Source organism: Bemisia tabaci, chromosome 8 (genome assembly GCF_918797505.1).
Source record: "Bemisia tabaci chromosome 8, PGI_BMITA_v3".
In the NCBI taxonomy this organism is placed as follows: Eukaryota; Metazoa; Arthropoda; class Insecta; order Hemiptera; family Aleyrodidae; genus Bemisia; species Bemisia tabaci.
The window spans coordinates 8363411-8382207 of record NC_092800.1 but is presented as its reverse complement, the minus strand read 5'-3'; the positions used below and the strand labels follow the sequence as shown (position 1 = coordinate 8382207).

General features: G+C 38.0%; 1 protein-coding gene across 1 annotated transcript in view; it reads right to left on the bottom strand.

Moving 5' to 3' along the window:
- Positions 1-6067, bottom strand: part of LOC109043241 (transcription factor Sp8) — a gene marked incomplete in the record, with an annotated part of 52051 nt that extends 45984 nt beyond the window's left edge. Inside the window, 1 exon segment of the mRNA XM_072303206.1 lies at positions 5729-6067. Within this exon segment, the coding sequence (XP_072159307.1) occupies positions 5729-5815 (87 nt within the window).
- Positions 6068-18797: the final 12730 nt, after the last annotated feature.

Sequence of the window (18797 nt, the reverse complement as noted above, 5' to 3'; positions counted from 1 at the left end):
AATGTATTGATACAATTTTTCAATTATGCGAAAACAACTATAATAGTATTGTAATAATTTTATAATAACTATGATAGTAAATATGTTCAATGTCAAGAAGTATAATTCAGATGCCTGGTCACTCAGGCACTCTGCTGACTGAATGTCCTGAGGATCTGAAATCATAATGAAAAGCACGGGTATAATGGCATAACCTAACATATAAGTTATAACCATACATACCAACCAACCAACATATGTTATAAAATTGGGTCATATGGTTTAAAATGGCAAGAGGAACGTAATTGTTGAATTTTTATATGTGTTATCGGTGCTTTTTTCTTTCTTTTCTGCTATCTAAGAATGTTAATTTGTGCCTACTATAATGTAAATTTTCTCTTCTTAATCAACTCATGGAAAAACTATTGTAAAATTGATGGGAAAATTCTCACCTGCGTTGTCATCACTGCCATCTTTGCAGTATTTTACGACTTCAGTATGACATCGTCTAAATTGGAGAACAGGAACTTCTGGTATGGATTTATCTGAATTTGAATTGCTCATTTGAGCTTTTGCAACATCGTATACTAGAATAAGAGAGACGTATGCCTAAGAAAATCTTTTGGTATTAATCTGAGAGGAGAACAATGATAAATTCAACCTGCTTTCAATAAGCACGGTTCGCAGATTCAATCGCAATTTTTTGCTTCCTTGGCATTTAAGGATCTTATTTTTGTTGTCAATGAGTATTTATCCATTGATTGTTGGTTCATAATGACGCTAAAATTATTTGGAAATAATGTGACACTTGCGCAATTAATAGAGTAGTGTCATGATTGCTGAAATCAAGGATATTAATGTGATCTGCCGTAAGGCTAAAATTCTACATCTAGTACAAGCCTCCCAAAATTATTAGTAGTTCACGGGCGCGTGCCGTGATTACTCTCATTCTAGTTTTCTTAATTACCTAGAGTCGCCTCATTTACATCACTGATAAAACCGAAGTTGAAGAAATCATGATTTGAATTTCCGCGGTATATGAAGTCAATGAGTACTTACATTTCTTTTAGCATTACTGGACATTTCTATCAATTCAAATAAAAATAAAAAATTGAGTGAAATGAATACCTGCAAACGTCTCGGAACTTCTTTCATCTCTTCGGTCGTCCGCTGTTCTTTCTGTGAACGATTCAGGAGTTAATTCCATAAATCATCAGGATCATATACAATAAGTTCCACGTATAAGTCCTCATCGGGTGCATTTTCACATGTACCATTAAAATTTCGACACATAATTGTGCGATTTAATCCACCGAAAACATCATCACATTGAATTTTAAATTTTTGAGGGATATTTTTAGCCCCATATTTTTACACAATGTGATTAATTCGCGGCTTAAAAGTGGAAAATCACAATTTTTCGCATTTTTTGAGCTACCCATAATTCTCTATGCGGCACTTTTTGACATATGCTGAAAGCTTTTCACGTCATATTATGTGTTGACAATTTTATAAGAGTAAATCTTGAATTCTCCATTAGCTGAGTTTTTGGCACAAGAACGGATGTGTAACGAAAATATGCCGGAAATCTAGGAAAATCATTCCAGACATTGTAGTAGTATATTCTTTAAATGTCAACTTTTTGCATTATTTACGCTTTCGACAAATCCATATCCGTTGTTTCTTCAGATATACAAGGAACTTTCAACATCATTTAAGTATGTTGAAAATTGCCCTATTTTATTACGTCGTTCGTTGTCTACTAACCTTTACGTAGATAAGCACACCTGGCGTTTGGATGTCGCAGAGCACCAGGGTGCGCCAAGGGAGCAAATTCTACGTATGTATGTTGATAATTTATAAGATTGAATTTTGAAGTCACTTTAAATGAGTTTTTTGTACAAGAACGGATTTGTTACGAAAATATGCCGGAAAATCGCGATTTTCGAGCTTTTCACGGCTTTTCACGGCTTTAAAACCGCTCCCACTAGACCTATAAAGAAAAAATTGGCATCATTTTTGTCTTAAAAGTAAGCAGCACTAATTTTTAAGGTAAGAGTATCCTGAAATTTTGCGAAAGAACAAATTTATTTCACACAAATGGCGACAAACCGTGGAAAATCGCGATTTTACGAGTTTTTAGAGCTTTCCACGGCTCCAGCACTCTCCCTAATGGACGTATGAAAAAAACGTTCAGATCATTTTTATAGGAAATTTTATCAGCTTTATTTTTGGAAATAACTATTTTCTCGATATATCGCACTGGAAAAGAGATATCTCGGGAAAACCGCGGAAAAACGTGATTTTTCGCGGTTTTTCCGATTTTCCGGAGTTAGCACAAGGAAAATTTGTTGGGAAACCAAAAATTCGGATTCAGCGTAAAAAATTACATAGGAATCAATCATAACCTGATTTCACCTAAATTTTGCAAGGTAAACCCCTATTCTATCCTCTATTGCCTGGCCGGCTAAACGTCAGATACGCTGGATACCTATTACCTACATAGGATTATACAGCGCATTAGAGAATGTGAACTAAAAGAGCGTGACACCCTAGATGGCAAAAAAATGCGTTGAATCCTTTGGAGAGTCTGTGGTTACCTTTTTTTTAAATGAATATAAAAAGGGAAACAATCGGGTCACTGGGGGGTTATCTTTGTTACATAGAGTTTGACCCACTGCGAACTTCATATGAGTTACGAAAATTGTTTATCCGTTGTCATTTGTATTTTATTTTTTGTATTTTGTATTTTTCTATTTTTTTCCACTACAGTAATTTCTGAGCTTTGCACCACTCAATACCAGGAAAATATTCAATTTCCTGACTCACGTATAGTTCCTAGGCTTTGCCCATTTTTACATTCTCTCAACGACAGTTAATTTTTACGCGTCTGTAACAAACTACACCTAAAGGTTTAACTTAACTTACTGCTTTCAATATCAGGTCCCCTTTAAGGTTTATGAATACTCATATTAGTTAATCTATTTTCTCAAATGTTACCAAATTCTATATTTTCGATTTTTTTTTTCATTTCAAAAATTTGCTGTCTTTGAAAATTAGATATTTTGAGTGCTCAGTTTATTTGACATATTTTTTCCTATTTGAATTTACTTACAAATGACTCGGAAGATGTTGAAATGGATTAGAAGAGTAAAGTCAACCAAGAAAATCAAGGAGATTCGAAAAAAAACCAACCGTTGTCAACACTCACGCTTTAAAAAGGTATTCCGTCTTTTTTAAGAAACCATATGCTTTTATGAATCTCTTTTACAAAAATATTCATTTTCAAACATCTGAAAATTTCATCGATTCAAGTAATTAAAATCTACAATGCTCATCGTTTATTAGCTGTTTGCCAAATTTTTTTCAGTTCTCCTGTAATATTTATTATAAAGTGTTTCCGTCGCTCTAATCCTCTCAATTCATATCCTTTAGATTTGCGATCACATAATTGTTTACCGTAATTTAAGCATTGTCTTCCAGCAAGGATTGACATTTTCACCATGAAAGATTATTAATTTTTCAAAATTGCGATTTGAAATTCAGCTCTAGGATCTTGTTAAGTCATAGATCTGCAATCTGATGTTTTAATGGTCGGTTTAACATGATTTTCGTATCAGTGTGGTCAGCGCTTTAAGAGACCGGTTTACGGTAAAGGGCGATTGGAAATTTTTTTTGATTACTCAATTACTCTTTCATCGAAATTGTGATCCTGCATAAAACTGTAAAAAATCTCACTAGTACCTAATGGTTATTGTATGTAGCCTCAATTGACTAACCTCTTATGAAAAGGTAAAAATTCATCCATTTCACAGGAGGAACAGCACTGATTTACATGCAAGTAGCTGGAGTGTAAATCAGCTTATCTACATACTATACAGGTATAATCATATGTGATTACTGTGCAGTGTTCTAACGTCACACTATTCTACCTTCCTATACAATCGTTAAAGTCTCTTGATGAATGCTATGCTAAGGTGTGTTATATGGCCTTGAGTGTTTCCACACCTTCTATTTGAAAGGATCTTCTTTCTTAAATGGTCTTTTAACATTGCATTATCTTACCCTCCCTCTTCGTTCAAGCTTTTCTCGCCAGACACATCGTGTGCGACAAAGCACGATCAAAGTTTTACTAAATATTACTGACTTTTTAAAGCATACGTTCAGGAGTTGGAATTATCTTTCCAGTATCTGTAGAGTCTAAACTTCTTATATTTTGTGATCATAACAAAAAATGTAGAGTATTTACTTTATGAATGCTCTATCCTCAAGGGAAATGCAATCGAGGTTATCACAATAGGGTGCTTGATTCGCGAACTTTTGAACTTATCGTTCAATGTAGAATAATGTCTGCACCACTAAGTGAGATACCTTAGATTTTGGGGTATATCGGTAGACGTCGGGTATTTAATAAGTATAACTGCTTCATTTAGAGGAAAATTAAATTGAAGGTTTTTATAACAAAGTAAGTGATCGACAGACTATTGAACTTCATTCGATTTAAATCAAGTGATTTTCACTGTTATGTGATATGTATTATTAGATTTTGTAAGTATGAAACAACAATGGTTGTTTATCAGTATCTTATTTTTAGGGGAACTTTTGACGAGCGCTTATCGTTCAATTATTAAATTTAGGTGAGGTCTTAACTATTATAGTGTGAGAAATCTTAGATTTTGTTGATAAAAATAGTGAGCGTCACATTTAAATCTACCCTCTGGGTAAATTTGAGTGGAGGTCATAAGAATTTGACAATTTATTGCGGAACTTTTGAACTTACGGTTCAAATTAAAAGGTAATGGCTTTACTGTTATATGTGAGATATCTTAGATTTTGTGGGTGTGAGAAAATGTTAGAAACCTAACAAGGTGGTAAAAATAAAGTTGGGTCCACACTATTTTGCGGGGAAAACAAGGCCAAAAAGTTCAAAAATTTCAATTAGAGTAAAAAATTTGGGCTTTAATGAGTATCAGTAAGGGGAAAGAGTGTTTAACTCAGGTAGTTTGCATTAGAATATTACACTTACACTGTATTGAATACTCTCCCCCTCAGTTTTGTACTGGTACTTATTACAGTTCAAATTTTTGACTTTAATTGAAATTTTTGAGTTTTTTGGCCTTGTTTCTTCCACAAAATAGTATACAACCAGCATTACTGCACCACTTGTTAAATACAGTTCGGGCCACGTTTTTTAGTGTTTTTTATCACGTTAGGTACTTATCTTTCAACTATCTTATCCTCTTGGAACATTGAATCACAATTCTCACAATCGGGCGATTTAAAGAGGAACTTTTGAACTTACAGTTCAATTTAAATGTAAGTACTGTCTTAAATGTTATATGTGAGATAGCTTAGATTTTGTAGGTTTGAGAAACGTCAAGATACATTGATCTTATCTTCGGGAAATTAAATCACGTTGTGACATGCGTTCTCGGACTTTGAACTTACAGTCAATTTATTAGGTACTTCATGTATATTGATATCTTGATTTGTAGGTTAGAAACGTCAGTATACATCTTATCTCGGGACCATTTAAATCACGGTTATGACATGCGGCATTCATTGTGGAACTTTTGAACTTAACGTTTTAAATTTAGGTAATGTCTTTAATGTTATATATGTGAGAGATCCTACATCTTGTAGGCTTGGGAAAACTTCAGGTACTTAACTAACAACTATCTTATCCTCTGGGAACATTTGAATCGCGGTTATCAAACTGGGCGATTCATTGTGGAGCTTTTGAACTTACCGTTCGATTCAAGTTCAAATGCGTCAACTGATGAGTGTTGTAAATGGAGCCGGGCATTCTTGCCATATGATTCACGTCGGTCAACATGTTCGCCGGGCGAGTATCCGTCACCACGAGAAAACCCTCGAAACCATTTAGGGCCCCCGGAAAAGCGGGCGAGCGCGGCGCGGAGCCGGGAAAACTGGGGTAAACACCACCGCGGGAAAAAATCAATAAACTGCCAACACAATAATCGAGTAATTACACGGGGCAGGAAAACAAACTCGGGGGAGGGGGGAGCGGTGCGACGGGGTGCGAGTGTGGTTCCGCCTGGAAGCTAGGAGCATGACTGGCCGGAGTCCGGGGGCCCGTCCTTCCATGCTGGCGGGAGTCCCCACTATCGGGGGGCGGGGCCGGCGCGAGGCGGCCCACCAATCCCAGCCCGCCTCCGACCATCCCCGATATTTATATTCCCCTTTCATCGCGGGCTCGCGGCGAGTCGCGGGACACGTGTCCGCTTGTGTTGTACCTTGAATAAATTAGTCGTCGCCGCCGTCGTCCGGGGCCCGAATTTTTCCCCCATTCACGGATTGTTGATGAGAGCACCGCGCCGGGCGGGGGCTCGGGGCTTTGAGCCCTTTCTGTCCCGCCGGGCGCCCGACAGGGTGCGACTCAAGCTTTGCACTCATTTCATAAATTTACACGACATTGAAATAAAAAAATAGGTCTTATAAACCTAAATAAGGTGTTCCGTGGACTGTATTTTTCGTAGCCGTGCTTTTGGTTATGGGAACCGTACTCTGGGTTCATTCAAACAAAATGCTTCAATAGTTCAGTTTGGTTTGAAAGCTTGGTCGCAGTAACCGAGGACACAGTTCCTAGAAACGAGAGTACGGTTCCTAAAACCAAGGGCACGGTTCCGAAACTGAAAGTAAGGTTCCAAGAAACGAGGGTATGGTCATTTGAGCCGTACCCTAAAACGGTTACAAGTAATTTTTGGAAAAGTATTAAAGTTTTGGCGGACGAAGAGAAAAATGTTGGGGACAATCATCCCTTTTTCTATGTGACCATCCAATTATACCCTTTTCTATATCTAGACTCCACAGCTACCTTTTATTCTTGAAAAATCATTAAGACATCCTAGATCAGCGGGGGACAAACAGGTCCTTTTCCCTTGTAAGAACGGAACCATAGGGAGAAGAAGAAGGAAAAGAAAAATTGAAAACGCATGCACAACTGCATGACTTCCTGCAGATATTAATGAGACCTGTGTGCTTTGCACTACGATGCAGCTCGCAGAACGGACATGATAACATTTGCGTTGCGTTTTGCAGAACCAGCTAATCGCAGGAGCACTACCGGTACTAAAGATTGCAAAAGAAGAGCTCTCTTGTGTTGAATTGCTTTTCGAATTTGCACGTGCTCAAACACGTTTTTGTTTTCACGAAACAAATCTTAATTTTGAGAAGACAATGCAATAATTAAATAAATACTTATCACTGTGTTTAATTAAAGTTGCCTCATATAAAATGCGTTTGCTTTCATTTCTTTCAGGAGTGTTAAAGTATGATCAAAAATATTTTCCTTCAAATACCAACAGCATATTTGAAAAGATGACAAAAGAATGTATGTTTCTTATAATTCTTCATTAAATTCCTTTCAGCCTGCACTTTTTATATGTTCCGGTTAAAAAAAAGTCTCGCACTTTTTATTTGCTCTAACTTTTCTGATTGATAAAAACTCTGCTAGTGATTTTTATTTTGATGACATAATGAAGAAAGGCAGTGAAGGATAAGCCGAGAGAAAATGTGAACCATCCTAAATGATGTAAGATGCTATAGAACTTTCTTCACTCCCTGTGCTCACAAGTACCACAAAGACTTATTCTCCATCCGAGTCGTCGCTCCATTTCTCTGGTGTCCTCTGATCTCTTCTGTCTCCGTCAAATGCGGTTTCCTCTAATTTCGAAGCTCTCCCGAATTCTCGGGTTCTTTTGCGTACTCTCCTCTCGAAGTTGCCAAGTAGCACGCCAAAAAAAAACATTAAGACACGATCTCCATGGGTTAGTTTTGGGGAGCTTCTGACGATCTGACAATCTCTTGTTCTTCGGCGTGTTTCCGTCCCTCATAATTTGAGACTCGGGGCTTCTTTCAGCCAGGGCCACGGGTGCGCCTATCGAATTAATTTTTCCCCCGACGCCATCCCGCTTCCCTCTAATTTTCTTAAAATAGGAATAGCGAAAGAGGTAAAAATAGCCACTTGTTCAATTTCCGAAGATTTGGTCGACTCCTCGGCCCCTTGCTGCTTTCCCTTCGCGGTTCGCTGAAACCTCCCTTATACCCTACGCTGAAACCTCCATTACTTTGGAAAGTGAAGTTACTTTCCAAATCAAAATTTTTTTTTTTTTTTTTTACTTTTTTGGAGGAGCAAATATAGATAGATTACGAAAGCAATAGATATACAAAGAATAACATAATAGATTACGAAAAATTTTAACAAACTAAAAAAATACTATCATCTCACGAAATGTATATAAATCAATGCACAAAATTTCTGTAAATCGAAGATACATGAACATTGTTTGGCATTTAAGTTTCGAAAATTGTACCTATTTCTGAGGACATTTTTTTTGTAAGTACATCTTTAACAATTTTGGTGTCCAAAGCTCCAAAAAATTAAAAATGATATTTTTAGAGGCTAAAATTTGACAGATCACAAATGAATGTGAAAACTTTTACGCACAAAATACTCAGGAACCGATGCCACAATGCCGTAGAAAAATAAGAAAGCTTTATCAGCTAACAAATTTGATCTTTGATCATGATAAAACATTTGAATCTCAAGAACGTTGTCAGAATAAAATTAGTGCTTTCACCTTTAAATATTAAGGATTTGAAATTTTTTTACTAAAAAAAATAACTCGGAGGAACACTCATCAGTGTTAAAACCGCGCAAAAACTGGCACAGATGCGACAAGATTATGTCACGCTGGTTGTGGTTTGACATTGACCTATTCCGCGCGACTGATTACAGTGACTATTCGTCACCCTCCTGACATAAGGACGCAACTGCACCTCGCGATGAGCCCTGTCGTCCTTATGACTGCATGCTATCCCAGGCTCATCTCAGAGTGTAATTACGTCCTTTTGTTAGCCGAGCTTCATATTGGGCTGTCCCACTTCCACGACGGAGGACTCATCAAGATCACCATCTACCACCGAGTTGCCATTAGGCTGTTAAACTCCAGAGTAAATATTTTATGAACCAAGAGCTCATTTTGTTTGATAGAGAAACTGGCAACACTTGGAGCAAATCAGGAAGCATGTAGTAGTCCTATTCATTTGTTTCATGCATACCGGAGTTCCTTATATCCCATACGTTCTGGTGTAAAAAACTTGTGATTTCGTTTGAACGGTGCGAGTGAGATGTGGTCCTCTGAATACATGGCTCTGGTATACATTCAGAAACAAATCTAGAGACCTTCTACTGATAACCCGGCGATGGTAGAAACTTTTATCCTCTGCGGTTCAACATTTTCTAGTAGACAGCAAGAGTCATTTCACTTTCTTGTTGCCTGTTAGCCTTCGAATTCACCAGCGTGCATGCCGTGTGAATTCACTGAAAATCAGTTTGTTTGTTGATTGAAGTGGAACGTGCATGCCGTGGCCGTGTGAATTCACTGAAAATCAGTTTGTTTGTTGATTGAAATGAAGTGCTCTATGCGTGATATAGAGTCCAAGACGCGACAAGATGCGTGGTACCTATATGGGTACTATAATAGGTGTGTTGAGAAATTGCACAGGTAAATTTTTTCCCTCCCAAAATTTTAAAAAATAAAAAAGCGGATTGTAAAAGCGTCCATTAACGGTTTTAATTAGAAAAAACCGGGTGACAGGTGTGTCGAGTAGTATGACAAGTCAATTTTTCCCCTCCCAAACTTTTAAACATGAAAGTGTATTGCAATAGCGTCTTTTAACGGTTTCAATGTGAAGAAAAAGGGTGTCAAGTGTATTGAGAAATTGTACAGGCCAATTTTTTCCTTTCAAACTTTTAAAGCATAAAAAAGCTTACTGTGTAAGCGTCCACGAACAGTTACACTGTGAAGAAACAGGGTGTCAGGTGTGTTGAGAAGCTGCTTACGGTCAATTTTTTTCCTCCCAAACTTTCAAAACATAAAAAATCGTACTGCTCACAAATCAGCAATGGTGTTTATAAGCTCGTGTGAGCATACGAGTCAGACGTACTGAATCGGCAGTATAAAAGTTCTCTTCTTTCTTCCACCCCAGGAAGGCGGAGAAGAGGGCGTTGGCGGCCCGCCTTAAGAGCCGGGAATCAGTAAATCTTCAGGCGGCAAGAACACCCATCCTTTCAGCCGAAAAAGGCTTATCCCCAGCGATCTTCTCCGATCCGCGATAATTAGAGCCCGTCTTGGCGATAAATTAATATTTGTTTGGACACATCATACGCATTTTCGAAAGTGTTTCTTTTTGTTTTATTTTATTTTATTTTTATTTTTATTTTCATCCTCTTTTTTTTTCATCGTCTCGAAAGTGGGACTGAGCGGTCAGCTCCAACTTGTTATTATGTTGATAAATTAAGACATAACCTTAAATCATCCGGAAGCGTTTGAGATTTGTGCGTTTTCCGCACCATGTAAAAGGGGTAATTATGCATTTGGTGTGCACTCATATACTCCCGTGGTAAGGAAGAACATCGTATGAGCATTCGCAGGCTGTCAAATTTCGCCCGATAAAATAAGATGTCTCTGGAAAACATTCTGAATACTTTCCTCCAATTTTCCAATGAATTTTATCTGCACCTTAATCCAAATTATCAAAAATGTCATGAGAAAATATGATGACCTCTTTAGAAACAAGTTTACTTTATGAGATAGTTTGGCATCATTCAAATGTACTTACGATGTTTTTCCTTGGCGCAGGAGTATACACCCGTGCGCTAGTGCACCCGATAGTGGAGCTTGCACCAATTCTTTAAAGGCATTTTCTAGGAGACTATAATTACATACACTTATAAAGGGTCTCAGTTGTAAGCGATTGCTACTCGAACTGTCTGATGTGTTTAATTGTTCTGAGTAAAGGTATTTTATAATTATTGGTGTTCGATTGAAAATGATTAGTCTGAGAATTCGAACGAAATTCGATTCTTCGAGACGCGGAAAACTATACCTCTCTAAAATCTAGAATGAAGAATGGTGGGACATAGAACATGTTTTTTCAGGCCAAAAATCTAGGAAATGTTTTCAAAAACCGAGAGTAGAACTAGGAATTTTATGTGGAGGGACGCATAGACGGATGCCTGATCAGGAGGGTCGGGAGGGGTTTCGCAGGAGAAAGTTTGAAATTGAGATTCAGGATGAATTTTGAGTTGCTTTAATAAAAAAGTATATTATAATAAATTTTTAGAAATATTTTCAGATTATGTGTGATTGCCGACTTATACCGTCGATATAGGTCGCTTTATACACTCTCTTGCTCTGACACCTAACCTCCGCTGCCCTCTGTCGAACCACAACCCTTGGGACATTGAGCACCTTAATATTACTGCTCCAAGAATGAATTCATGGAAAAAATGAAACTGTCGCTTTAGCAATTCAATTGCTAAAAAAAAAGTGACTGCATGTTTCAATGTAGATTTACATACACAAAAATGCTACTTTACACCACCCCCGTGGCTAAATTCGCTTACAATATCGTTCAGTAGCATTTTTGTTGTAAAACCACGTTGAAACACTGCAGTCACTTTTTTTAGCAATTAAATTCTTAAGCAGCAGTTTAATTTTTTCTGTGTTTCTTTTTTAAAATATGTCCTCGGCTAACAGTCAAAATATACAATAGACTTTCTTTTCTCTAACGGTTCCATCCAAAAAATGCAAGAGAACACATATTCAAACATTGACACAGCAACACCGATAAAAATGAAATGCATTAGGATCCATATCTCTAATTTTTCCTCATTTTTTTATTTTCATTTTTTACACCCACGAATGTTTTTTCTCCCCCTCTCGAGCAATAAAGCAGGTAGGATTATGAAGAAGGTGATTATGAGGGGTTTTTCAGACGTATTAATCGTGGGACGAGGAGCCTTTCCCTAATCTGTGTAAAAGAGAGTAACCTTCCTTGGTCCACCACCGCAATAATGTACTTGCTTTAATGACCTCGGCCTTCCAACGCGCAACCTCCCCCAATCTTTAAGGGCAGGAGGATTTTACTCCATCCCCGACCCCCTATCCCCCTCTCCAACATCCTCCCCGTTTCTTAACGAGAGTGAGTGAGGCTTTCTGAAACCTGACGACGCTATTATCGAAAATCTTCTCATCAAGTAACTCCGTTGCTAGACCGTGCACGGAGGTTGGGCGACTTTTACGTGGATATTATGTGTTGTACCCCTATGTGGCAATGGTCGCAGACAGCCCTCTTGAATATGAGTAAAATAGGTGCACCCCTCCGTTTCCAAAATACTGGCGACTCTCTAATGCGCCCGCTAGGAGTACTTTAATCACTCGGAGGAAAATTACCCGCGCTGGCGCTTCCAAGACGTGCCTCAAATGCGAGGATGCCAAGTTTTAGATGAAATTATGACCGCGATCGGCAAAAGGTGTAACCGATGTAGTGGTAAAAGAGGGCTAAATTTATTTCTTTTAAAATTCTTCCTTAAATATGCAATTGCAAAGCTTTTTTTTTCAAAAATCCTCCTGATTAATACAACTTTATATATTTAATGCACTGCCATAGACAGTAAAAACACATCTTTAGACATAGCTAAGGCCAATTGGACTACATTTTGCAATTTGGAGCTATAAATTCTAGCCCGGTTTAAAAACAACGTATAAGCCATTAGTTTCCATATGCACATAAGTGTTTTTCCAGAAGAGCCAGAATTTATAGCTCCAAATTGCAAAATGCAGTCCAATTTATTCTCATCACAGGGATATGAATGCCAATAAGTAGCATTCTTACGTAAGCTCGTGAAGCTAGTGGCGATTTTTCGAAGTTGGCAACACAGTTTTTCCGCCATTTGAATGTACGCAAAACAATCGATTCTTGGCGAGAAAACTTATTTTCTCACTTAAAATTGATATTTTAATGGATTTAAAAGGAGAAAAACAGTGTTAGCAACTTGCAAGAATCGCCACTGTATGGAACTAGTGCCGACGAAGAAAAAAATGGCTCCTTCATATTTCCGGTTATGCATTTTGACGACAGCGGAGTTCGATAAGTGGTATCTCTCGGATTGGCTCTGTATGCGAATCGATATGGCAATTTTTCAAGGAAGCCTTGTGATATGAACTTTTCTACACAGGTCGAAAACTCTAAATTTTAAAGGTTTTTCTTGGTTAAAAAAATTAACTTAGGATATAGCAGGGTGTCATTGGTGTTTCTCACCAAATTTTGTAATTCCGAAAAAATACCGCAGCGCCTTCAATTTTTTTAATATACTGACATCTCTACACAGCACAAGCTGATTAGATCGAAAATCTTCAACTCTTGCTGCATCTACTTCGAGTAACAGATCATGTCAGTCTTTAAGTACGTCTGAGAGTTGGTGCCTCGACTTCAACAGATAGATACTACCATTTAACCCATTAAAATAAAGTCCAAGTTCTTGGACCACTCGGTCCATGGAGAAATTAGTTCTTCCTCACTCCGGCTGATTCGTTGTACGCGTTGTATGCAAACAACCAATCAGCGCGCTCATTTCGTCTACGAGCGCAATTAAAAATATTCTAATCGCGGCTTATCTCCGCTGTCGGTTGACTCAGACTGAAATTCCTCGCTTTTCTCGTTTTTTCAGCTCTTAGAAATAAATCAGGGCGGCCATTAAGATAAGGGGTTTATTTTCAACACTGATTCTTGAATCAGATTACTGCGAATTCTTAGCGCAAACATTCTCCGTGGTCCGGTGAGTGCAGACCAAGCCGTTGCCAATGGTCTTAGTGGCATGAGCTTGTAGGCATCGTTGCCATGTTTCATTCAAAATTCGCATCTAGGCACCGACAGAATAACTTTCAGGATAGTTTTAAAGGTAGTACAATTTTTCTGAGGTATTAGCCATTCATTTCTTTGGGATGGATTTTCCCACACGAGCGAGTAACTCATCAACCAAAATCAAACTTTAGTTCTGAAGCTAGCATACCTGCAAAAGTGATGATCTAAGTTCAAGAACTAGGTAGTTCATCTAATAAGTTATGAATGGGATACTTGAGGAAGTGACTGTCAAATGTTCAGAAATTTAGTTTTTGATGGAATAATATTCTTTGAGGTCGGATGTATCTTACTACTAGCGATTCTGTCAAAATTGCCCTTTACACATAATTTTTAGACTTTTGAATATATACATCTCCGTAACGATGCTAACTAAAAATAGGAACTTAAAAGGGAATTAAACAAGTTTTTATCACCTAAATAAGCTCTACGCGAAAATTTGATCAGGAAACAATTATCTGGGTGCTTATGTTGGTCAAGTGGTCCATTATTCCTCCCCCTTCGATTTTCAAATACTGGCTTTCTGTTGTTGGCAAAAAGGCGTTTCTACAATCGGACGTATATATATACTGAAAGGAACTGTATGCCTAGAGCTAGCGGGCTACATAGTTCTTTTCACTACGAGTACGTTCAATTTAAGATAAGCCTTGTCAGGATAATCTTTCTTACCAACCAAAACTAATGCGAGTTAATTATTTAACTGAATGAAGAATACATAGAATTCTTATTTTTGCATTTATTAATTTATACGTTACATGACACCGAATAAATCATATATTTGCAAAGCAACAGGTGTTGCAAATCTCTAAACATTGAGTTTGTTGCAGTTTTCCCTGCGCAAATGAAACAAAAAACGCATAGGATCATGTCTTAAACCTCTGGATGTTTTTCTTCCCGGCTAGTGAATGCGCTTAATCGCTGCACAGTTTGTGAACTGTTAATTGGTGTTCGTCAGACAGCTGTTGTTCGAGCCAGTTTACTGTCGAAACACACCCGACGGCGAATTTTCTGAGCCTCCCCTAATTCTACCAGAGTTCAATGTTCTACCATCGAAAACTGCGAAACCACTCCATGCATTCCACGCAGTGCATCTCTTGATGCATACGATATGGGCATCGTTTAACGAGCAGAATGAGATGGATTTCTTTAAAAATGCGAGTAGTGATGGTTCTAACTCGCTAAATCATTAAAAGTCGAAAAAAAATGAGGGACTATAGTGCAAATGGGCCTTATTGGGACCATAAAGATTTTCCTAAATGTTGGATTCATTGATATAGGAGATACAAAGTCCCAAGAGAAAATCCTAACACGTTTTACTGGCATTCTTATATTTGATACATTTTTATGCCTATGAACAACTTATTCTTAAGTCTCTCTCTGGTATCACGCCACGTCAGTGTACGTATTCTACTTCGACCTCTTCAGAGGAACCTGTTCGACCTCATTTTCCCATAAGCTTGTGGTACCATCTGTGGCGTGGCTGCATACAAGAGCAATATGTCTCGACGATAAAAGGAACCATTCATCTTAAAAAACTCTTGATTGAAATATTGATACTCCTCCTTCGATGAACTTCATGCCGAAATTTTTCACAAAAAATCAATCAAACAGGGAGAATCGAACCATATTTTTGACGACTCAAAAGACTTGGTCTCTAGAGAAAATTATTTTTAGTTTTTGTCTGCTTTGCACAGTCTAAAGAGCATGCGTTGCGCCAAAACAAAAACGCCTCTACTGCTCCCTAGATTATTTTCTTACAGAATGTTTTACAGCAAGAAAATCAACCTTTATTCATCCCTCATGAGTCAAGAATAGTTGCAGCTTGCAGCGTACCCCGTGCCACTAAGAACTTGAAATGACAAGATGAAGCAAAATAGTAATGAGGATTTCTCATAATTAAACATTTTGCTGATTTTTTTTAATGATAAAAGGAGCCATGTGCAAATGAATTTAATCTAAACTTGCAAATCTTATCAGCAAAATTCCTTGCTTGATTTACTTTTGTGGATACAGATATTTTTAGGATATATTCGTCCACGTTGGGAGGAAAATGGGACTCTAGAGTTTAGACAAGGTATGAATTAAGACATCATACATACAATTCGTGTTTTCTCTTTAAAATTTCACAAGGAAAACAAATCACACAACGGAAAGTCTAGGAATCAACTCTATTAGCATTGGTTAAACGGCAAAAATGATTATGACGTCATTTGCACAATGAGAATTCCCTTTGCTTTGTGTTAAAAATACTACTTAACCTCTTTCTGGATTTGATTCTTAAACTTCTCGTTTTGTCAATTGTTTACCGCATAAGATTTTGAAGAGAGAATATCGAACGTTAATATTTTTTTCACACCTTATATAGTTGGCCCCTTGCAAAATCTTGAATGGAGTTACTGTATTTTTGCTATTGACGGCAGAACGTCGCTTCGTTACTGGTTTGCACTAGGCATAAATGCGGTGCAAATCTTCCGTGATAGCGGAAAGAACCGTAAGTTCAAAAATGAAGTTTTGAGAAAATGGGCTCAGAGGCTTCTGAGTGGAAAATTGTATTGAGAGAGGCCAATCTCCGTTCTTTGTTAAATTGCCAGTAATCATCCAAAAGACCCTCAGAACTCGTTTGGATGGTTAAATCGGATCGACCAATTTTATTTCAATTGTATAAATAGGATATTATGCATTTTCATGTGAGGCAAAGCAGCCGTAAGTGATATCTTCTGCATGCTCTCGTGATTGCGATTAGGACACACAACAAACACATTTTCAGGTTAGAAATTGGTAGAGGAGGGCGGCATTTTACTTGAAAGCACTATTTTCGATAGCTCTCAGGAGGAATGATATTATTTACGGATGTTTTGTCTGAAACTACGTCATTTTGGCACACTTACGGCTATCTCATATCGTCGCGGCTCTGACGTAAGGGCGTACTTCTATTTTCACACAAGCCCCAGAAATCATACAGTTACACGGAGATCAGGGCTCACGTGTAAATTGAGATATACTCCCTAACGTCAGAGCAGCGACGATATGCCTCGTTTTTATAAAAATGAGACAAATTTTGCTGTTTTAGCAATTTCAGTGATTTCATCTATAGGAGGTTAGACGAAATTTGAAGGGCACTCGATTTCGAAAATTTGACACCTATCGCTTTTTTCGCTATCACGGCAGAGTTACACTGAAAAAAAAGTTCGGTAAATCCGAACTAGTTAGGATCATATGGAACCAGGTTTTGTTCGGTAGGTACACACAACCGAATTATTCGGTCTGTTCAACCGAACTGTTCGGTTTGTGCGACCGAACCATAATAAATTCTTACAGTTCGGTTCAGTGGACCGAACAGTTCGGCTGAGCAGACCGAATAATTCGGTCGTGTGTACCGAACAAAATCGTGGTTCCATTTGATCTTAACTAGTTCGGATTTACCGAACTTTTTTTTCAGTGTATGCCGTTCTTGCAATGAACGACAGAACGTCGCTGCTGCTTTACACTGTGCAAAAACGCATCGGAAATGTTTCCAAGAATGTAAGCACAAACCTTTTGGTGGTAGTATCCATTAGTCTGCTCGGGCACACAATACACTTGATGGTGTCCTGGGGGATACACTGGGTAAACGGGGCAAGACATAACTAAACACGCGGAGGGCACCCATACAACTATCGTAAGATTCGCCGGTACCTCGCCGGGGCCCGCCCACCGGTACCTGGACACCACGCCGACCGGCTCCGGCCCCACTACCCGAGTAAACAAAGTATCGTATGCACTTAAATACAAATATTAATTTTTTTCTCCACCTAACAGTTTTACGAGTCATAATAAAGACAGCCCCAATAGTCAAGCGCTTGTTTGAAGTTTGAGGTTTTGAAAAAGTCTGTCGGTCTCCGCCGCGCTGCATGCTAAGGAAAAACGTCGTATGAACATTCGAGAGTTGCCTAATCTACCTTGATAAAGGATGTATTTAGGAAAATATTCCTGCATATTGTGTTCTTGAAATTTTCGGACATTTTAGATTAAATTACGTACATAATTGACTGAAAAAATTGGGAAAAAAGATTTACAATTTTTCGAATGAATCCAGTTTTTATTGAAGGAAACTTGGCAATGTCTGAGTGCTCATACGGCGTTCTTCCTAAACACGGCAGTGTAGTGCGTCAGTTTTTGACACGTCTTCGCCGTCAGGTTTTCTTCTCGCTCCGTTGCGGTTGGTGTCTACATTGTTTTTCTTTTTAAGGGTTCTCCTGGTGCAGAACGTTTTCTTTTCGCGGGAACGCCCAGTCGACCCCCCCCCTTCCTGTTTTTGCTTTTGGCTGATAGTGTGCGTGAGCCCTGAGAATTTTTCTGTGGGGCTCTTTTCTGGGGGTTTCATACGCATAGTTGAAGTGGAAAATTGTGTACCTAAATTCAAACGCTTTAATGATCTGACCTGTTCTTTTTTCTTTTTTGTCAACCAAAATGTATGCATTTTTGAAAACGGGGTTTTTTATTAATATTTCTTGTCCTTCAAAAAAAATGAAATTGCAATACTTACATTATGATCATATTTACATTTTCTTAAAATAGAGAGGGTCTCCTAGACAGGGGTGGACAAATTATACAAAATTGAGAATTTCGTAAATATTTTGTCAAAGTACATACGGAAATATACAACTGTTGGACTTTTAAGTCTTTGTATGCTTTTTTTTGTAGTCCTACCTGCTAAAGACACTATTTACATTATTTAAATGAGTGAAAACGATCAAGAGAACGAAGCTGAACAACAAAAAATTGTTGGTTGAAGCTGTCCGAAAATTTCACTGAATTTCCTCTGTGCTGCCGATAAAATCCTGGAAAATTTTCAAACAGATTCAACCAAAAATTTTCTGTGAAAAAATAAAATGGCGGCGGAAATTTTTGACCGTCGCATGGCGCCTGCGATATTTTGGCCGGGAGGCGACGAATTATCAGGGTAAGGATAAACAAAAATTCTTTCAGAAAAAGACGACTTATTCTCCTCTCTCGTAAAAGATTTTATGCACATACAGACAAATCGCACATTCGTAACCCAATCCATTCAAAATATCAAAACTCGCAGTTTTTTTTTTCTCTCCAAA